This window comes from Oncorhynchus mykiss, chromosome 17 (assembly GCF_057628025.1).
Source record: "Oncorhynchus mykiss isolate SJ-2025 chromosome 17, ASM5762802v1, whole genome shotgun sequence".
In the NCBI taxonomy this organism is placed as follows: Eukaryota; Metazoa; Chordata; class Actinopteri; order Salmoniformes; family Salmonidae; genus Oncorhynchus; species Oncorhynchus mykiss.
The window spans coordinates 37832094-37854232 of NC_143038.1; the positions used below are offsets into that span (position 1 = coordinate 37832094).

Sequence of the window (22139 nt, forward strand, 5' to 3'; positions counted from 1 at the left end):
GATGGAGCGATTGATGTGTAAATCAAAGCTTAGTCATTCAATTGTTCTTAAGATGGAAATTTGTGACTCGGGATGAAAATCTGAGTCACAGATTGAAAGATTTGGGTAGCTCCGTCTGCATTGCAAATGTATGTCTTTTCAATTTATTCTAAGTTGGATAACTTGCAATCCCTTAAATCATAGTGAAATAGGGCTGGGAAACAATGACCACTGCTAATTCAGAGCTGTATTTGGTTAAACAAAATCTGACTGATAATCCCTTTCACCCATCCAGGATTTACTGTAATCATAACGGCAGTTTAACCATGAAGGGTAATAGGCCCGTGTGTGATGATGTGTAAATACATCACTATTGGTTGGTAACTGTAAGAAATTGTGTTTTTTTTTTTAAACTTCGCCATAACGTATTCACAGTGAAGTTCTCATGACCAGAACTGCCTCAAAGCTATTAGTTTAGCAGTTTCAGGAAGGATCCTTTTTGCTCAAGGATGTTTGCGCAGTTCAGTTTGTTTCGACATAAGAGCTAGTCTCAATTACACAGGAAGTCTTTGGTCACAGTTGCTGAAATCGGAAACGGTTTCAACAGAAGAGTTAAACCTGGCATGCTATACTAGCTAGGACTTGACATCATACAGTGTTTTTTTGGAGACGTTTTTAAAGGATTTCCTGAACTTCTCATCTGAAGGTAGAAGTCACAAGTGGATTCTGGAGGTGAGTGCATAAAGTATTGTGGTTGTTGGTGGAAGGCGTATGTCAGGTTAATTTGCATTGGAAGATTTCAAAAGAATAGGTATTACACTAATGACTACAATTCTTGTAAATACATTTGTGATGACATGGTTTCAGCAATGAAAACACCAGCATCTACATTTACTCATGTCTGCAAATCTCCACCTTTTTAAAAAGGACATTTGAATTTGAGAATTGTGAGTAGTCACTTTCATCTGCATTTTAAAAATCTTTTCTTATTAGTGTAACTTAAAACCAGATCCTAGGCGATAAGCCGGAGCAGTTGAAAGTCGTGAGGCAATGCGGATGTCTAGAGGGACTGTTCTGTGTGACACTCTGGGGTGTTGTTGACACTGGAAACAGGAAATTATTCATCATACAGTTTTAAAATGGGGGGTAGTTGCAAACCTATTGTTTGCATAACTTACATGTAATTGATAACCCCGCTGTGATTATTAGCTGGTGCATTTAATGTAAATGTGTATTCGCCTTAGCTTTTGTGATCTTGGCTTTGAGTTAAATAATTTTTCAGATAACATTTGTGTGTTAGTTATGCATTATTTACATAACTGGGAGTGTCGGCTTAAACATCTTAGTGCCTAAACATTTGTGGTGCCTTCACAATAAGTTACTTGTATTGTGTAAAAGATGCAAAGAGCATATCATAACTGGAAGCCTTTTTAATTCCAGCAAGATTTAAGGATTAACAACCTACCATCTGTGTGGTGATATAGGAAGAACCATGTCTGACAAGAAATCAAGAAAAGTGAAAATGGGGTCGTCACGAAGACGCCCTCGGAATCAAGATGAAAATGAGACTAAGAACGATGAGTCCGAAATGTCGTCAGCTCAAAGGAAAGGAGTTGGGGCTGATTCGGTTCCGTTAACCATACAAACAGACCTTTTCTCATCGACGGGCTTATATTCAATAACACCACAATTCATGGAAGATGTTAATCCATCACTAAATGACCTCGCAGAGTCACAGCTGTCTCAACCTGGAAACCCATATCTGCTACAATCACCTGACACTGCAGGGAAGAGGAAGAAAATGGGGTCTACTCGTAGGAATAAAGGCAACCGAGAAGAGACAGACTTTGGTGAGAAACAACATGACGAAACTGGAGACACCGAAACATCCTTAGAACTTCAGGCATCCGTTGTGGTTGAGTCCCACAGCAACACTCAAGGGCTCCTGGGACCAAACAAAATTGAAATGGACACTGAGAGCAGAAGTCAACGTGAGTTTATTTTGTTTGCTTCTAACACACCCGACGAATCAGATGACAAATGTAAAGAGGAAGTTGGTGAGGATACTGAACCTAGTAGTGAAGCTGTGGCTAGTTATCGGAGTGAATTGCTTCAAGATACTCCTGGAACCGACTCACTCCCCCATCTGTCTCTTGACCTTGCATTGCAAGCTGTTCAAGGATTCGCTGCTGAACCCATAGCAGAGGACTGGAAGAAACCGGAAGAGGGGAGGCAGGAAAGTGAGCATGCTGAGGCAGAGTCATCCACATTAAACATTGCTAGGCATTCATCAGATCAATTCCTTGAGTCAGACGCTTCAACCATCACAGAAGATTTTGAGTCATTCAGTAACACAATAGTCCTCCAAAGTGGAGAAGGTGAAGAGAAACTTCAACCTGATCTAAATGAGTCCAAAGTCCAAGATATTAACTCTATTGGACCAGGCAATCGGGAAGCATTGCACCAAAGAGATGAAGCAGAGGACTTTGTTGATCTGATAGTTGAAGAAAATATAGTACTGGCATATAGACCTCATTTTAGACAACTAGACAATGTAGAAAGCTATCAACCTGAGCGAAGTGAGGATATTACCTCCTTTTTAAAATCGACCCCCTCGGATAGCTCTTTCGGTCACGACGAACGTGCTCACACAGGATCCAGCTTTCCAGGGAGAAGAAGAAAGATGGGTTCCACTCGCAGGGTGGAAGAACATGGAGAGAGTAAGATACGTAAATATCGGTATCTTTATGGTGAGGGTGAAGAGGCCATCGTGGGAAAAGAACAAGTGTGTGGCATCGACGAGACAGAGTGTGAAATGTCTATGGAGCCTAAAGGCAGCGCCAGTGGAGATGAGAAGGAAGGCGAGCAGATGGGAAAGGGGAATTTCCAAACAGAGGAAGACACAGAAAACATAGAAGCGATAGGAGAGCAGTTAGAGTGGGACATGGGAACAGTGGAAGGATTCGGTGTTAAAACACTGGAAAAGCCACTGATGTTATTGGAACCGGAGCATAGAGCAGATGATGAGAAAGGAGAGGATGTTCTGATTGAACCAACCCCTTTTGACCATGTCATCTATTCATTTGGTATTGATGATCAATTGTATAACAAAGACAACAGAGCTACTGTATTTATAGAAACTGGCCACATAGAAACTGAGAGCAACAGTGAAGCTAGCATGGCTCACATAGTTGACCCATTGTTCCAGTTCAATACTGAAGGCCTCCAATCAGAAGACCCTTTTCTCAGCGAGGAGGAAGTTGGTGATTATACGTTGCTTGGGAATGATTCTGAAGTGAGTGACTGCAGCCAAATAATATATAAGCATGCTCTTACAATAGAGTCCGATGACACCTTGAGCACTGGTCCCAATATCTCTCCTAGTCAACTCATCCATACTCCATGTGTGGAAATCACTAACCCCTTTCTCATTCTCAACCCACTATTACTGCAGAGTATTCAAGGGAATGCGGAGGATGCAAACACTGACTCCAATACCACAAGCGGACTGGACACATCAGTCATTTTACTCAGCGAAGGGGAAGTTAGTGATCACGTGCTGCTTGTAAAGGAAGTGGGTGTTGGCAGCCAAATTACGAATGATGGCGCAACTCTCACAACAGAGCCCCTCCAAACAGATGAGCTTTTGAGCACTGATCCTAATATCTCTGCTAGTCAACTCGTCCATGCTTCATACTCAGATGAAAGCACCAACTCCTTTCTCAAACCACCCTTACTGCAGAGTGTTCAGGACCAAGGTGATGATGCAGCAAACGCAGACTCCAATCAGAGTTCCTCTCCAAGCAGGAGGAGAAAGATGGGGTCGACTCGCAGGCATCCTGCACAAAGAGAAGGGGGCACAGAGGAAAAACAAGAAGAAATAAAAAAAACTGAGGTGATAGAAGACAAGGGAGAGGACATGGAGTTTGAAATGTTGATGGAATCAAAGGATGGAGCTGGTAAAGAGAAGAACAAAGGAGAAAAAAGAGATGAGAAAGTCCTGACTGACCTCAGCTTTTCTGTCAGTACTTTAAATCAAAAGGGACGAATGGATGGTAACCAAATAGAAAGTAAGAGACAGTCAATCGTAAATGATGAATCCATGGCAACACAACTCATTCTTCAAAGTGAATCTGAGTTGACTGATAGTAGCCAAACTCTTCACAACCCTGATTTTCCCACTGTAGAGTCCTACCTGACCAATGACACACTGAACTCAAATCCTAATGTCTCTGGTTTGCAACACGAAGAAACATCATTGGAGGTAACACTCTGTGAATCAAGAGAGAACACGGACTCCCCTCCAGATCCCCCCTCACTGCAGAGTTTTCTTGGTCCGAAAGAAACGGCAGGCGCCCCACGGAGAAAAAGGAAGATGGGTTCCACTCGCAGGGCTCCTCGAGATAGACAAGGAGAGGAGAGAACCGAGGGAAAGGAGGATGAGAAAGAAAAAGACACAGAGGTTCTAGAAGATGTAGGAGCAGTCATGATAGCAGTAGAAATTGAGTCTAGCATAGAAAAGAATGAGCTTGAGGAACTTTTAGAAAAGGTGTCAGTGGGGCAGGTGACAGAGACCATAGTAGAAGGAGAATCTGCCGTAGAAAAGTCTGAATTTGTAGAACATAAAGTTAGAGAGGCGGGGGAGATAGAAGTGAAAATAGCCGCTGAGACCGAAAGCAACCAAACTTCCTGTGGTTTAGCAGCCCAAGAGTCAGGTGATATGGTTTGTATAGATTCTCATAGCCTCACCCAAACTGCTTACATGGAACGTCTTTCAACACCAAGCCCAAGTCTTCCTTCGAAATTATCTCTCTCTCTGAGTTCCCAATCTCACAAGGATGTTAATCAATCCAAAGCTACAGGGAAGAGAAGAAAGATGGGCTCTACCCGTCGGACACCAGGTGGACTCCACTCAGAGGAAGAAAAGCAGGAGACCGGAGAAAAGGTAACGGGGGAAGAGGTTAGAGAGGAAGCCATTGGAGATCCGGACGTCAATGTTATTTCGGAACGATTTCAAGAGGAGTGCAGGGTTAAAGCTGTCAGTCTGGAGGACCAACAGGAGAGGAAGAGCACAGAGAAGGAGACAATATTCATAGAGGTACTGTGGCATTCCTTACAAATGATTCTCATTCTTGAAAAATGTTATAATAAAGAACAGTGGGTTAACTGCCTGGTTCAGGGGCAGAATGACAGATTTTTACCTTGTCAGCTCGGGGATTCGATCCAGCAACGTTTCGGTTACTGGCTCAACACTCTAAACGCTAGGCTACCTGCCGCCCCAGAAAGAAGAACTTGTTTCAACTTCTACGTTTTGTCTTTTTTTTTTAATATACTTGGAAATTGTTCATAGGCTGTAAGTCTGACCTCGGCCCTAACCTTTCAAAATGCAGTGCCTTCAGAAAGCAATCATACCCCTTGACTTTTTCCACGTTACAGCCTGAATTAAAAATGGATTAAATATGTATTTTTTTCCTCCCCCATCTACATGCAAGACCCCATAATGACAGTGAAAACATGGTTTAGGATTTTTTGCACATTTTTTGGAAAATAAAATGCAGAAATATCTACATAAGTATTCACACCCCTGAGTCAATACATTTTAGAATTACCTTTGGCAATGATTACAGCTGTGATTGTTTCTGGTTACTGACCAGACCGCTCGCAGGACTTGCAGCACGCCAAGCCTCACAAATTTAACCAAGTTCTATGTTAGCGTCTGGCTACGCAGATTAGCACGAGCAGTGTGGTGATTGAATAACAGCGCACACGTTGCAAAATAAATGTACACGTTATTCAATCACCGCACCCACACTGCTCGTGCGTAGCCAGGCGCTAATATAGAACTTGGTTCTATTTGTGAGGCTTGACACGCTGCCAGACCTGCCTCTCCCATCTCCTCATTGATTTTTAGGAGCATTTACCCACCTGGGTGATTGAAATATGAATTGAGGTCCAGTTGGTGGTGGTAATGCACCTTAAAGTTTGTCAACAAATGTCCCCAAATGAATATAGTTGGTTCAGAGTTCATTTTGATATTTCAACCTGCGTGTCCTGATTGCATTTGGTGTGGGTGGACAAATCAACATGTGCGCGATGGCACACGCAGACGTTCTGGTCAGCATAAGCTTTGCTCACCTGGATTGTACAATATTTGCACATTATTCTTTTTTAAATTCTTCATGCTCTGTCAAGTTGGTTGTTGATCGTTGCAAGACAGCCATTTTCAAGTCTTGCCATTAGAATTTCAAGACAATTTAAGTCAACTTTAACTACGCCACTCAGTAACATTTTAAATGTCGTCTTGGTCAGAAACTCCAGTGTATGTTTGGCCTTGTGCCAATAACACAGGAGTGGAAGAAACAGGAAGAGAGGAGGCAGGAAAGTGAGCATGCTGAGGTGGTGTCCTTCACATTTCCCAGCTCTGGGCATTTGTCAGATCATTTCTTTGAGTCAGATGCTTCGACCATCACAGAGGATTTTGAGTCATTCAATAACACAATAGAAACTTCAACCTGCTCTGTTTTAAATTCAGGGTGTAACGCAACAAAACCTGGAAACAGTCAAAGGGTGTGAATACATTCTGAAGGCACGTACAGTGGGGCAAAAAAGTATTTAGTCAGCCACCAATTGTGCAAGTTCTCCCACTTAAAAAGATGAGGCCTGTAATTGTCATCATAGGTACACTTCAACTATGACAGACAAAATGAGGGACAAAAATCCAGAAAATCACATTGTAGGATTTTTAATGAATTTATTTGCAAATGATGGTGGAAAATAAGTATTTGGTCAATAACAAAGTTTATCTCAATACTTTTATATACCCTTTGTTGGCAATGACAGAAGTCAAATGTTTTCTGTAAGTCTTCACACACTGTTGCTGGTATTTTGGCCCATTCCTCCATGCAGATCTCTAGAGCAGTGATGTTTTGGGGATGTTGCTGGGCAACACGGACTTTCAACTCCCTCCAAAGATTTTCTATGGGGTTGAGATCTGGAGACTGGCTAGGCCACTCCAGGACCTTGAAATGCTTCTTACGAAGCCACTCCTTCATTGCCTGTGTGTTTGGGATCATTGTCATGCTGAAAGACCCAGCCACGTTTCATCTTCAATGCCCTTGCTGATGGAAGGAGGTTTTCACTCAATCTCACGATACATGGCCCCATTCATTCTTTCCTTTACACGGATCAGTCGTCCTGGTCCCTTTGCAGAAAAACAGCCCCAAAGCATGATGTTTCCACCCCCATGCTTCACAGTAGGTATGGTGTTCTTTGGATGCAACTCTGCATTCTTTGTCCTCCAAACACGACGAGTTGAGTTTTTACCAAAAAGTTATATTTTGGTTGTCATATGGTCAGATGAATTCTCCCAATCTTCTTCTGGACCATCCAAATGCTCTCTAGCAAATCAAATGTATTTATATAGCCCTTCGTACATCAGCTGATATCTCAAAGTGCTGTACAGAAACCCAGCCTAAATCCCCAAACAGCAAGCAATGCAGGTGTAGAAGCACGGTGGCTAGGAAAAACTCCCTAGAAAGGCCAAAACCTAGGAAGAAACCTAGAGAGGAACCAGCAAACTTCAGACAGGCCTGGACATGTACTGGCTTAAGCGGGGGGGACACGTCTGGCACTGCAGGATTTGAGTCCCTGGTGGCGTAGTGTGTTACTGATGGTAGGCTTTGTTACTCTGGTCCCAGCTCTCTGCAGGTCATTCACTAGGTCCCCCCGTGTGGTTCTTGTGATCATTTTGACCCCACGGGGTGAGATCTTGCGTGGAGCCCCAGATTGAGGGAGATTATCAGTAGTTTTGTATGTCTTTCATTTCCTAATAATTGCTCCCACAGTTGATTTCTTCAAACCAAGCTGCTTACCTATTGCAGATTCAGTCTTCCCAGTCTGGTGCAGGTCTACAATTTTGTTTCTGGTGTCCTTTGACAGGTCTTTGGTCTTGGCCATAGTGGAGTTTGGAGTGTGACTGTTTGAGGTTGTGGACAGGTGTCTTTTATACTGATAACAAGTTCAAACAGGTGCCATTAATACAGGTAATGAGTGGAGGACAGAGGAGCCTCTTAAAGAAGAAGTTACAGGTCTGTGAGAGCCAGAAATCTTGCTTGTTTGTAGGTGACCAAATACTTATTTTCCACCATAATTTGCAAATGAATTCATTAAAAATCCTACAATGTGATTTTCTGGATTTTTTTTTTCTCATTTTGTCTGTCATAGTTGAAGTGTACGTATGATGACAATTACAGGCCTCATCTGTTTAACATAGTGGGGCAAAAAACTATTATTCACCAATTGTGCAAGTTCTCCCACTTAAAAAAGTGGGAGAACTTGCACAATTGGTGAATAATACTTTTTTGCCCCACTATGTTAAACATCAAATTTTTTACATTTAAATGTTTTACGAACCGTGTATACCAGATAGTATGTAGAATATTGAACACACAACAGTATCACACATTTCACGTTGAAGAGATTAGCATATCCTTTTATTTTTGAGAACTTTTTCTATTTGTCTAAGGTTGTTCCCTCAAGTGCTGCTTTGAGTGGAGGAGGGTCTGAACAAGTGGCTGCAGCTCCACAGCCAGGCCATGGGAATAAAAGAGGTCAAGAAAAGGCAGAGCGTGTGGAGAAGAGCCCGGTCACCAGAGAGAAGAAGAAACAGCCATCTGGTAAGAATAGAATTGCAGCAGTGAGGGGGGTACACGGGGTATAAGGTTAGTCTTGAGTAAGTAAATCGACCTAGAATTAATTTGCTGGAGATGCGTTGTTGAGGCCCTTTGCTCCGCTTGACTTTGAGTGAGATCAGAGAAGTGATAGTGACTGTAATAGACCAGTCTCTCTGATCCCCTTGCCTCCAGGTACCTTAGGAAGCAATGGCTCTCGATCAAACCCCTACAACGTGGTGATGGTTGGAAACAGCAGTGTGGGCAAAACGTCCTTCATGAAGCGCTTCCAAAGTGGCGAGTTCTGTATGGACCACTATGCTACCATTGGTGAGTATCATTATCCTATTTGTATGTTTGGCACCATGCCCTTCCATGTCGTGTGAAGAAACAAGCACCATGGTACAATGTTACTGTGCTGCTCATTCGTCTGGATTCCTGTTTGTTTGTTTCTGTTCCGAGCAGGTATTGATACCTGTATACAGCCTGTGACAGTGGATGGCAGCCCAGTGACTTTACAGTTATGGGACACTGCAGGTCAAGAAAGGTGACACTAGCCCTAAGTTCATCACAGTTGGTTGTTGTACATCATGCATTAGATACAGAATCTGTTCCTCTGTTCTTATTTGAACCCATCGTGTGTGTTTTATTTGTCAGTATATAATTACATTCATATTAGACTATTGTAACATATTATTATTTACTGTCTTCCCCAGGTATCACAGTATCACCAGGCAGGTGTTCCACAGAGCCCAGGGTCTAGTGCTGATGTATGACATCACTTCCTCTCAGAGCTTCTGTGACATCCGCTACTGGGTCAACTGCGTTCAGGTAGGGGGCATTTAAATCATGCCTTTCATTTTTAGAAGCACATGAACAACTATGTAACAACACAAACAATTGTTTTGCAGGATTCACTGTTTTTTCCATTGGTATCCATTGTGCTGTCATTAACTTTGTATTTTGTAGGAAGGGGCCCCAGATGACGTCATCGTTATACTTCTTGGGAACAAGGCCGATTGTGCTGATCTAGAACGAGAGGTTCACACTCGTGAAGGGGAAAACCTGGCAACGGTATGTTACTGTAACTTGAACAGCCAGAATTTGGGCAACTGGGCTGTAGGATTAATATGTGGTAAGGGATGTGTTCTAAATGGGTATTTTACAGTTTTGTAGCTGGTGCTGAAATTGAGGTGTGTACCAAAACAGGATTTAAATAATTCATCATAAGTACAATACTATTATTGATGTCACTCTTACAGGGGTACGGAATGCTCTTCATGGAGTGTAGTGCTGCCACAGGTGACAATGTGACTCTGTCTATGGAAACGCTGGCAAGGTAAGACATGCAGACTGGTGTTTAATGTGGAAGCTGTTGTTGGTATGCGTAGTGTGGATTTGGCTGTTGTCCTCTTTTGCTTGTGGAAAGTGACTCTCTGTGAATAGTCGAGCATTGATTTGGTGTGTGTTGCTTCAAGGACGCTAAAGCAGTTGGGAGAGGAGACGCGACAAGAAGAGGGAAGCTTGGTGTTGCAGAAAGAACCCCCTAAGAAGAAATCAGGCTGCTGCTGATCAAGGTGGAGAAGATTGTGAGATGTACCAATCTGCAGCACAGTCGCGCACACACACATTTGTGCCTCATACGCCCTTATGATTGTATTTTATTTCTAAATGTAATATATCAAATGCATTGAACAAATCATGTAGTAATAGTGATGTGACACTTGAAATGATCCTCCCTTTGGTACTTCCTTCAATTACTGTTTATGGGGGGAAAATATATAAAATCATTGCGGTATTTCGTTCATACCAACACTATTCATTTATATTAGGTAGTATATATATTATAGTATATAATATATTATAGTTGTAGGGTTTCTATTTGCATGAAAAATATCAAGCTATGCAGCTTATAAATGCCTAATAAATTAATAATGCATTCAACAGCCTCCATAATTAGTCATATTGACAGAAAATATGACTATTTAACTATTACTGGGAGTTCCAGGAGCTGCCACACTCTTCCGATCCGTTCTGATCTTATTGATCGCTGCTGTTACATCACATTGCATCTCATCATCGGTGACTAGAAGACTGAGACGTTCATCGATTGTCATTTGTTGCCTCGTCCGTCCTGTGGGCTCCAGAGACACAGTAGGACCAGGACAATCAGGCTGAGGAACACGGCAAACACAATGAAGAAGACCTCCGCTGCCCACTGGCTGTGCTGCACACCCGTCACCACCAGGGGGAGCTCTGAGGGGATCAGGTTGGTCAGGTTCAACATGTAGCCCAGCGTCCAGCCAATGTCTGTGTCTGCCACCTGATAGACACCGATGATGTGTATATATAAACATATACTGTATCACAAGAGGTTGGTGCCACCTTCATTTGGGGAGGATGGGCTCGTGGTAATGGCTGGGGTGGAATAGGTGGAATGGTATTGATGCCATTCTAGTTACTCCGTTCCAGCCATTATTTTTGAGCTGTCCTCCCCCCAGCAGCCTCCACTGTCCTGTGTGTATGTATGTATGTATGATGCACACAGCTTCATTAGGGCAGCACATCTATTAATATTGACTGCTGCACAAAAATACTGAGTTTATTCTGTGGTATAATTTCATTAATTTTATGTCCTGAAGTTAAATCTTTCAATAGGATGTTGACGTTCTTACATATGCTGTATAGTTCAACACACCTGTCTCTGGAAGTATATGTTTCCCCAGGTCTGGTTGAACTTGTAGCCGTCTAGTAGTACTGTCATTATGTAGTTGGCTGAGGCACAGTAATCACGAAGGTACTTGTCTTTTACAGTGTACTCTTTCTTGAGCTGCCAAAAAAGTTATTACGCACGTTGTAGCAACATTGGGAATTAGATCATTACGAGGTAAAGTTTGTAGGCTATTGTGGATTGATATCTGTGCTAAAAAAGAATGACATGTTATGGATGCTTATACTCAATGTTCATTCTCAATCACCTGTTTAGCATGTTATTGAGTATGATTTGAGGAATCTGTGTACTGCTATATAATTTTAAGGAAGTGTACTGGCAATGTGAAAGGTCAGTAGAGGTCTCTATATCTCACCGAGCTCCAGGTCCTTTTGCAGAAAGTGTCTATAGTGGTGGTAGCCTGAGACAGAGAGGACTGAGGTGCCAGACCAAGGAAGTCAAAGGTGTAATAGTATGCTGAGAAAGCCTGGGGAAAGGAAACAGAATGATGGTGACGATACACACTGAGTGTACAAAACATTAGGATCTCCTTCCTAATAATGAGTTGCACCCCCTTTTGCCCTCAAAACAGTGTCAATTCGTCAGGGCGTGGACTCAACAAGGTGCCGAAAGCATTCCACAGTGCTCCAATGGTTCCCACAGTTGTCAAGTTGGCTGGATGTCCTTTGGGCGATAGACTATTCTTGATACACACGGTAAACAACCCAGCAGAGTTGCAGTTCTTGACACAGTCAAACCGGTGCGCCTGGTACGTACTAGCATACCCCTTTTTTCTTAAATGTTTTTTTGTGTTGCCTATTCACCCTCTGAATGGCACACATACACAGTTGTCTTAAATCCTTCTTTAAGCTGTCTCTTCCCCTGTACTGATTTGAAGTGGATTTAACAAGTGACATCTATAAGGGATCATAGCTTTCACCTGGATTCACCTAGTCTGTAATGGAAAGTGCAGGCCTTCCTAATATTTTGTACACTGTATATGCTGTTAGACATCTTTCAAATACTTGGAGTGTTCGATTGAGCCTGCCTGGAGTGCCAGTTGAGTGGGGTTTGCATAGATATGGGATGAATACTCACAAAGAAGTTTCCACTGACAGGGGGCTGGTAGACCCCGTTGAAGCCACAGTCAGGGGCCAGGGAGCAGGCAGACAGGTTTGTGATGTTCTTTATCTGGTTGAGACACTGAAGTGGCTCACTGGTCCCTGTGAAGGTGACCACTGAGGCTGGGTCAAAGGTCACGGGTCTGGCCACGCAGGGGGAGTCATAGAGGTCACCCAGAGTCAGGGTTAGGTTGTCACCCAGGTGGTAGCAGGGGTGGTTGACTGGGCGGGTAGACCCACTCATCTGGTAGAGGAGGAAGTTTGCTTGAATCGTACAAGAACTTACCTAAGGAAGCCATGAAATACTTCTGACCCAGAGACACATTCAGTCAAACTGCTTTAGGGCAGTTCTTCACTGAATTGACTGAAATAAATGTATGCTGTGTCTTAAAGAAGGCCTGGGTGAGGCCGAAATGTCACATACTGTATATCCCAAATAATTGTATTATAATAATTCAATAAAGTTGGGATCTATATTTCAAAGGTATGCCAAACATCCTTTTCCCAAATGACCGTTCTTTGGATTTCATTTCAGGAAGATCCAAAACATATCTTTGTTTGTTCAGTATCTTTCTTTAGAACACTTGCTTTTTCTTCCTGAAAACTGGTTTTATACAATATCTACATGTATGGGGAGTTTACCTGGGATTAATACCAGCATTTTGCTACACCTGCAATAACATCTGCTAAGCATGTGTATGTGACCAATAAAACGTGATTTGATTTACCTGCAACCATTCTGCAATTCATTCAAGTTTCATCGAACTGGTGACCAGACAGCTACTTACCTTGAGAAGATGAACCTGTAGCTGCCTCATGGTCTGCTCCTTGCCATAGCACAGGTAGCTGTGTGTGTACACCTCATATTGGTAACCATAGAGCTTGGGTCCCAGGGTGGAGGCAGGATCCCGTACAGGCTGGCTGGGAGTAAAGGCTATCTGGGTGGAAGAGCCTCCCATATCCAGGGCGCCCCAGATCTTCCTTCCTTTAGGACGCACCCATCCTCCCTCAAAGCCGTGCTGCTTAGGAGAAGTACAAATACTGTATGTTAGCAATAGTTTTAAACTGCATACCTGCAATTCACCAATGTAACAGGTTATTAGGGGTAACAAATGGTACTCCTTCGGTATATCCACAAACATCTGTTAATTTTGCCTAAACAAGCTTGATAACATTGTCTGAGGAGACCAAGCCTCTGTAGTTGGAATACTTCAGTCAAGGTTAACACTTTGACTCAACCTCACAGATGGAGAAGCCACTGCCCAAGGAATGGTTTGAGGGTCGACTGTGGGCGGGTCGTCCCCGGGCCGCCCCCTCCTACCACATGTTTTTCATTTGCAGAGGCATTCCAGACAGACAAGTGATGGGCAGCGCAGGGTTTGTATATAGCTGTGGGTTTGCCTGGGCATGTTCAGTACAAAAACGTTTTGGAACATTGCAGATAGGAATGCCATGAATAGAAATTCCATAATTCCTTAGAATCGGAGGCATGTTTTGTTCTACATTATTTATTTCTGTACATTGGCCAATGTCCTTCTGCTGAACGCTAACCACAATAACAATTTGCCACAATGGAATTTGCGGTTCGCCTTTAAAATAAGTATTTCATTGAAAGTGATGCAAACGGACTCAAATAGTGGAATCATGCCATATTTGAACTAGAATAATGCTCAACAAAGTTGGAATGTTGTTACATAATTTTAAATTAAATACAGTAATTAGTTTGACAACAAACAGAAAAAATTGTTGAAACCACACTGGATGTATTGGGGTGGGGTTTTGTAGTGTGTATTTTTAAATACTGTATTCTCAACATCTCATTCTAATATTTCTACTACTATTGTATTTTAGTTGCACTGTTTATACACACTGCATATTTATTTATGTACTGGATTATTGACATAGCTCACTATCTACAATATGAATGACTGCAATGCCCTGATATCCAATGTTTCAGTACCCCTCCCTCCCTCAGAATCATATAAACTCAGCAAAAAAAATGTCCTCTCACTGTCAACAGTGTTTATTTTCAGCAAACTTAACATGTGTAAATATTTGTAAGAACATAACACGATTCATCAACTGAGACAAACTGAACAAGTTCCACAGACATGTGACTAACAGAAATGGAATCATGTGTCCCTGAACAAAGGGGGGATCAAAATAAAAGTAACAGTCAGTATCTGGTGTGGCCACCAGCTGCATTAAGTACTTTGCCAGTTCTTGCTGTGAGATGTTACCCCATTCTTCCACCAAGCAAGTTCCCTGACATTTCTGGGGGGAATGGCCCTAGCCCTTACCCTCCGATCCAACAAGTTCCAGAAGTGCTCAATGGGATTGAGATCTGGGCTCTTCGCTGGCCTTTGCAGAACACTGACATTCCTGTCTTGCAGGAAATCACGCACGAACGAGCAGTATGGTTGGTGGCATTGTCATGCTGGAGAGTCATGTCAGGATGAGCCTGCAGGAAGGGTACCACATGAGGGAGGAGGATGTCTTCCCTGTAACACACAGCGTTGCCTGCAATGACAACAAGCTCCGTCCGATGATGCTGTAACACACCGCCTCCAGACCATGACGGACCCTCCACCTCCAAATTGATACCGCTCCAGAGTACAGGCCTCAGTGTAACGCTCATTCCTTCGACGATAAACGTGAATCCGACCATCACCCCCGGTGAGACACAAACGCAACTCGTCTGCAAAGAGCACTTTTTGCCAGTCCTGTCTGGTCCAGCGACGGTGGATTTGTGCCCATGTGCAACGTTGTTGCCGGTGATGTCTGGTAAGGACCTGCCCTCAGTCCAGCCTCTCTCAGCCTATTGCGGACAGTTTGAGCACTGATGGAGGGATTGTGCGTTCCTGGTGTAACTCTGGCAGTTGTTGTTGCCATCCAGTACCTGTCCCGCAGGTGTGATGTTCGGATGTACCAATCCTGTGGAGGTGTTACACGTGGTCTGCCACTGCAAGGACGATTAGCTGTCCGTCCTGTCTCCCTGTAGCTCTGTCTTAGGCGTCCCACAGTACGGACATTGCAATTCATTGCCCTGGCCACATCTGCAGTCCTCATGCCTCCTTGCAGCATGCCTAAGGCACGTTCACAGAGATGAGCAGGGACCCTGGGCATCTTTCTTTTGGTGTTTTTCAGATTCAGTAGAAAGGCCTCTTTAGTGTCCTAAGTTTTCATAACTTAGACCTTATTTGCCTACCGTCTGTAAGCTGTTAGTGTCTTAACGACTGTCCCACAGGTGCATGTTCATTAATTGTTTATGGTTAATTGAACAAGCATGGGAAACAGTATTTAAACCCTTTACAATGAAGATCTGTGAAGTGATTTGGATTTTTACAAATTATCTTTGAAAGACAGTGTCCTGAAAAAGGGCCGTTTCTTTTTTTGCTGAGATTAGGTTCAGTTCAGTCGTCCTTTCTTCTGACTGAAGGAAACCTAATGATTGGCACTCCCCATCATCACACAGTGCTACAATGATGGGTTGTTTTCGATTCCTTAAGAAGTATACAGTATCTTGTTTAAATTCATCTGGTGTAGATGTACAGATTGCATTTGGATTACTGTTACAGTGCTATTTGGGTTAATTGGATTAATAATTCCGCCATTTCTTAATTCAAAAAGTAAAAAGAAAGAAATTGTTTTTTTTTATAGCTAGGTATTACTGAACTGCTGGAGCTAGGAACACAAGCATTTCACTGCACCTGCAATAACATCTATACATCTGTGTACACGACCAGTAAACTTTGATTTGATTTAGACTGCACAATTGCATTGGGGGCATACTTATATTCACTGTACAGTCTTACCCTGTTTCATGGATGCACAATCCATAGGTATCATGCTTCTCAGTGACACCCACTATGTAGAGTTTACACAAATATTAGCATCTTAGCTCTTATTGTCCACAGCCGAACCTGTCCCGTTCTGTGTGCCGCAACGAGGGGTACTTGCATAGATGGCCCTTTGTGTGTGTAACCTATTCTCAGTGGTGGAAAAGTACCCAATTGTCATACCTTTTAATAGAAAATGACTTGAGTGAAAGTCACCTAGTACAATACTACTTGGGTAAAAGTCTAAAAGTATTTGTTTTTAAATGTAAATCAGTATCAAAAGTCAATTTAATTGAAAAAAGATATACTTAAAAGCTCTTAAGGATCCATCCCTTTTTATTCAATTTTTGCCTAAAATTACAGCCAACTCTATCAGCCTAAATCTCAGGCCCTGAAGCAAGCATATGCATATTCTTGGTGCCATGTGAAAGGAAACACTTAAGTTTGTGGGAATGTAGGAGAATGTAACATGAGATCTGGTAAAAGATAATACAAAGGAAAAAAAACAACATTATTTTGTATTTTTTTGTACTTTTGAAATGCAAGAGAAAGGCCGTAATGTATTATTCCAGCCCAAGTGCAATTTAGATTTAGCAATGTATGTGCAAAGTTTGTGCCTAATTTGTTTATGAATAACGTTTCATGTTCAAAATTGTGCACTCTCCTCAAATAATAGCATGGTATTGTTTAACTGTAATGGCTACTGTAAATTGGACAGTGCAGTTAGATTAACAAGAATTTAAGCTTTCTGCCAATATCATATGTCTATGTCCTGGGAAATGTTCTTGTTACTTACAACCTCATGCTAATCGCATTAGCCTATGTTAGCTCAACTGTCCCATGGAAGGGACACCAATCCCAAAGATGTTTTAAGTATCAAAAGTACAAGTATAAATAATTTCAAATTGCTTATATTAAGCAAACCAGAAAAAACGAATTTCTTGTTTTTAAAAATTGCGGATAGCCAGGGGCACACAGCATAATTTACAAACAAAGTATTGATGTTTAGTGAGTCCTCCAGATCTGAGGCAGCAGGGATGACCAGGGATGTTCTCTTGATAAGCGCATGAATTGGGCCATTTTCCTGTCCTGCTAAGCATTCAAAATGTAATGAGTACTTTTGGGTGTCAGGGAAAATGTATGGCGTAAAAAGTGCATAATTTTCTTTAGGAATGTAGGTAAGTGAAAGTTTTCAAAAATATAAAGAGTAAAGTACAGACCCAAAAAAACAACTTAAATAAAAATACTTTATTAAAGTACTACTTAAGTACTTTACACCACTGCCTATTCTATAGGCCCTATACACACCTTAATGAAGCCCTCTTGTAGATAGTTGGTGGTGATCCATCCGTAAGCCCCTTCCTCCATCCCAGAGAGAATCCGTGCTCCCCGAAAGTCAAAAGGATACCCCTGGATCACCTTGGTTACTTGCTCCAAAACCTGATCAGACTGGGTCTGATTCTGTAGCCTGAGGAGAGGACAATATTCAGTCACTCTTGCAGGACAATGGAAGTCAATTTCAGAAATGCTTCTTTATTATAAAAAAACAAGTTTTTCAGCCTGGAAGAGCACACCGTACTCAGTCATACTGTACAGGAGGTTAAATAGTCACCACATAGATAAGTGTGATGTTTTCCTCAACCTGGTCTTAGAGCATTTCATATTATTCTGTAAATCCAAGAGACTATTTAGTGCCATATGTTAAGCTTCAGGGTGGTTGGTCGGGGTGGTGGATGGGTGGGTGTATAACTTGAACATCTACCAACCCTGGATAGCAATCCAAAGGTTGAGTTCAAATCTCATCTGACAACTTTAGCATTTTAGCAACATTTCAACTAAACTTTTTTGCTGCTTTGCGACTACTTAGCATGTTAGCTAACACTTCTCCTAACCTTAACCCTTTTAGCTAACCCTTCACCTAACCCTAACCTTTACCCTTTTAGCTAACCATTCACCTAACCCTAACCTTTACCCTTTACCCTTTTAGCTAAGCCAGGTTGGTTTCCCAGTGCATTTATTCATAAAGTCTGATTATTGGGATGTGGTAAATGGAAATGATTACATCAAGATAAAATGGTGCAGTCTTGACTTACTGCAAGAGTCGCATGCCAGCGGTAGCACCAAGGTACACAGGAGTTTCCCTCAGCTGGTTGGCAGGGATGACTGCCAGTGTACTGTCCAGGCACTTCCTCAGACTGAGCCCTGCAGCAGGGGGATCCCGGGCATAGCTAGAGATGCCAGATCCTATGGAAGAGCAAGGGATAGGGGTGTGAGACACTAAAGGCATACACTGTGCCTTTTGATATGACAACCATTTTAAGTGATAAATTATGATTTGTCTTGGCCTTGAGATCAAGCTGCCATCAAAATAGGTATAAGATGGCTATGGGGCTTATTGCAACTTCTAAAGTACTGTTCCCCAGGCGCCGAAGTCATGGATGTCGATTATGGCTGCCCCCCGCACCTCTCTGATTCAGAGGGGTTGGGTTAAATACGGAAGACACATTTCAGTTGAATGCATTCAGTTGTGCAACTGACTAGGTATCCTCCTTTCCTTTCCCTTTCTAGGGGCGAATCCTAACTATTCTTCCATTGACATCAACTATTATTGCCAAATTCTCTAGAAATCCCAGATGAGTAACTCCAGGTTGGGGGGGTCACTGGAATTGTGCAACACTAACGTGTTGACACATGACAAAGTGAAAATTTGAGTTATGTGTAAGTTAGGATTTACCCCTAAGAATGAGTCAAATAATAGAGTAGTAATAATGGTTCACAGACAGCCCTTGGCACTGACCATCAACATCACAGACCAGCATCTGTGACACCACCCCAGTGTTGTTTTCTTTGTTTCCAGGCCAACGGTACATGTAGAGAGAAGTGTGTGTGGATCCAGCGTCAAACACCATCCCGTACTGAAGGACACACAGACAGAGAAGTCAAATACCATTCCATATTGGGGAATCCTGTGTGTATGGGAGAGCCTGTGTGTTTGATACAGAGAGGGATACATACAGGGAGAGAGCTAAACTAAGATTAACATTGTCCTTACTGGGAGAATAAAAAAATAAAACATTTTTGAGTTCAGACTGTTAGTGATGATAGGAATTGTATTTGTACACTCCCCTTTTGCTGTTGAAAACCATCCCATATTGGAAGCTTTACAGGGGCCCTGTCTTATCCCAGGAGATACACTACCGTTCAAAAGTTTGGGGTCACTTAGAAATGTCCTTGTTTTTTAAAGAAAAGCATATTTTTTATGGAATATCTACATAGATGTACAGAGGCCCATTATCAGCAACCATTACTCCTGTGTTCTAATGGCACATTGTGTTAGCTAATCACATTTTATCATTTTAAAAGGCTAATTGATCATTAAACTGTCGTCCTGATTAAAGAAGCAATAAGACCGGCCTTCTTTAGACTAGTTGAGTTTCTGGAGCATCAGCATTTGTGTGTTCGATTACAGGCTCAAAATGACCAGAAACAAAGAGCTTTCTTCTGAAACTCATCAGTCTATTCTTGTTCTGAAAAATGAAGGCTATTCCATGCGAGCATGGCCAAGAAACTGAAGATCTGGTACAGCTCCATTTACTAATCCCTTCACAGAACAGCGCAAACTGGCTGTAACCAGAATATAAAGAGTGGTGGGAGCCCCCGGTGCACAACTGAGCAAGAGCACAAGTACATTAGTGTCTAGTTTTAGAAACAGATGCCACACAAGTCCTCAACTGGCAGCTTCATTAAATAGTACCAGCAAAACACCAGTCTCAACATCAACAGTGAAGAGGTGACTCCGCGTTGCTGGCCTTCTAGACATTTCAAAGACAAAGACATTTCTAAGTGACCCCAAACTTTTGAACGGTAAATGTATGTACTTTATAAAATAACATTGAAATCTGAGATATGATGAAAGCAATGTGATATGCAGAAGGGACAAGGATGGAATTGTGGAGGGGAAAATGTTGGAATGGAATTCCCAAAGTTAAAGGATTTCGACATGTAAAACTTTTTAAGGTGAATTCTGGAATTTTACATGGGTGATTTCCCGTAGTGAATTTCCATCAATTCTGCCCCTGATAAGGGTTGTGAAGTAAATTACAGCAGTCACATCACAGATAACAGTTGTAATTTCTCATCACCTGCATGCGTTGGGGGAGATCCACTGAGTGGTGCTGAACTAATGTGAGGATTAGAGCGATGACGGCCATGCTTCCCATCACTACCACCACCGCAGCCATTGCTGCCTGTTTCGCCATTGACATCTTCATTCCAAACACACCTGCAAACCAACTCTCCCTGACACACGCACACACAACAAAGCAAATTACACGTTGGTGTTCTTTTTATTGCCACCAATGCGGAAGATAACATCCATTTCACCATTGACATCTTCGAACACACCTGTAAGCCCGCTCTCCCTGACACACACACACACAGAGAGCCAATGTCACCCTAATAGACAATTTGTTTAGAACCAATCAACCTTTGATTATCAAAAACAAATTACCCTGGAGTTGTTTCATGCCATCAATGTGAACATTGTAGAGTTAATGTATTTCTTCATTAATAGACAAGATGGATACATAGTGAATCCTAAAAACATCCATATCTAATCTTACGTATCTGCTTTGTCTTATCTGATTCTCATCAGAGGGTCACGGACATATGTGTTACCACAGGAATTGTGAGTCTATCTTCTTTATGCTACGTGTCTCCTCTGCCCCTGTATCCTCTTCTACAAGGGGTAAAGAAATGACCGAGGCTGCCGCACAATATCTTACCTTAAAATGCTGTCTGCACGTGCAAACCTCATATCACATACAGTATTTGTCTTGGTTTACTGCATATTGCTTTTATAGATATAGAGGTTTAAATGATGCCTTGCATACTGAACAGATAATGCAGCCTTTAATATAATCATGAAAGACAAATAGGAGCAGTGACTGACCAGTAGTCAACCATTAACAGAGAAAACTATTAAAACAAGCGATGACGATAGATGTTTTCCACGTAATCCTCCACGGTTCAACATGGTCAAAACAACTGGACTTACCGACAAGGAAGTTTCTTCTCTGTGATCTCTACTCCCTGACCCCAAGGTCAAACTAGAGCCATATGCGTTATCTTAGAAATGATCTGAATTGACTAAATGTTCAGTCTGGTAAGATCTTACACTGACCAGAGCATAGGCGTTCCACCTTTCTCTTGTGCTCTCCCTCACACACTCTCTCTCCCATTCACTTGCTCTCTCTCTTTCTCTCTGTTTCCGTCTCTCTCACCTCCCCTTAATAAACTCACATTCTCCCTCCTCCTCCCAAGATCTGATGTAAAGTTGAATGTGTCATCTTTATTCCTCACGTGGTAGGCTGAACTGTAATGTTAAAGCTCACAAATGATATTACATTGATCATGTGGACTTTTGAAGTGTGTGATGTCTCATGTTTGGCCACTCAACACGTAATTGAAATGACATTTGCATACAAAGTTGCAAAGTTGGTTGGCCCTCTTTGATGTCGCTGTAAGTTGATACATTGCTATGTTTTCATTTATAAAGCCCATTTACAAAAGTCCCACTGTACCATCATTACTAAACTTTAGACATACTTTATGAGCTAGCACAACCAGTCACAGGGATGGCTAACTCTGAAAATTCCTTTGGTCTCTACTGAGTTAGGTACAGTAGAACAATCTTCAACACTTTGTGTTTTGGTGTGTGTTTTGGTGCCTCGAGGGCAATTCAGAAAGCTGATTGAGGACCTTATTATGGATGACTGTTTGTTTCTTATGACCGTGTTTTTCTTTCTTTCTGCTTGCATTT

At 42.2% G+C, this 22139-nt stretch overlaps 2 protein-coding genes across 5 annotated transcripts; one reads left to right on the forward strand and one right to left on the reverse strand.

Annotated features, from left to right (window-relative positions):
* Positions 1 to 296: 296 nt before the first annotated feature.
* Positions 297 to 13213, forward strand: LOC110494098 (uncharacterized). 3 transcript variants are annotated; one of them, XM_090205468.1, is made up of 9 exons: positions 297 to 711; positions 1420 to 5077; positions 8504 to 8654; positions 8844 to 8978; positions 9114 to 9195; positions 9365 to 9479; positions 9618 to 9722; positions 9911 to 9987; positions 10127 to 13213. In XM_090205468.1, exons 2-9 carry the CDS (start codon positions 1472 to 1474, stop codon positions 10218 to 10220), a joined length of 4365 nt encoding a protein of 1454 aa, XP_090061594.1. In that variant the 5' UTR covers positions 297 to 711; positions 1420 to 1471; the 3' UTR covers positions 10221 to 13213. The 3 variants fall into 3 exon arrangements, with proteins under 3 accessions (XP_090061594.1, XP_090061595.1, XP_021424492.3); XM_090205469.1 differs by having other exon boundaries at positions 402 to 711; positions 1464 to 5077; XM_021568817.3 differs by having other exon boundaries at positions 684 to 926.
* Positions 10294 to 21645, reverse strand: LOC110494099 (ectonucleoside triphosphate diphosphohydrolase 8). Of its 2 annotated transcripts, none has more exons than XM_021568819.3 (10): positions 21501 to 21645; positions 20461 to 20617; positions 19116 to 19233; positions 18412 to 18562; positions 17627 to 17786; positions 13268 to 13498; positions 12457 to 12723; positions 11735 to 11845; positions 11347 to 11478; positions 10294 to 10971 (listed from the first exon to the last, which is right to left on the reverse strand). In XM_021568819.3, the coding sequence occupies exons 1-10, from the start codon at positions 21506 to 21508 to the stop codon at positions 10762 to 10764; spliced, it is 1545 nt and encodes a 514-aa protein (XP_021424494.2). In that variant the 5' UTR covers positions 21509 to 21645; the 3' UTR covers positions 10294 to 10761. The 2 variants fall into 2 exon arrangements, with proteins under 2 accessions (XP_021424494.2, XP_021424495.2); XM_021568820.3 differs by having other exon boundaries at positions 21375 to 21608.
* Positions 21646 to 22139: the final 494 nt, after the last annotated feature.

What these genes read in the sequence shown, in the direction of transcription:
- LOC110494099 (XM_021568819.3), bottom strand. An exon ending in TACAGGTTCATCTTCTCAAG is followed by an intron (nt 12,724 to 13,267) that starts GTAAGTAGCTGT and finishes CTCCTCTACCAG; the next exon opens with ATGAGTGGGTCTACCCGCCC. An exon ending in GCAAAAGGACCTGGAGCTCG is followed by an intron (nt 11,479 to 11,734) that starts GTGAGATATAGA and finishes CTTTTTTGGCAG; the next exon opens with CTCAAGAAAGAGTACACTGT.
- LOC110494098 (XM_090205468.1), top strand. Translation starts at nt 1,472, where the DNA reads ATGTCTGACAAGAAATCAAGAAAAGTGAAAATGGGGTCGTCACGAAGA. An exon ending in GAAGAAGAAACAGCCATCTG is followed by an intron (nt 8,655 to 8,843) that starts GTAAGAATAGAA and finishes CCTTGCCTCCAG; the next exon opens with GTACCTTAGGAAGCAATGGC. An exon ending in GACACTGCAGGTCAAGAAAG is followed by an intron (nt 9,196 to 9,364) that starts GTGACACTAGCC and finishes TGTCTTCCCCAG; the next exon opens with GTATCACAGTATCACCAGGC.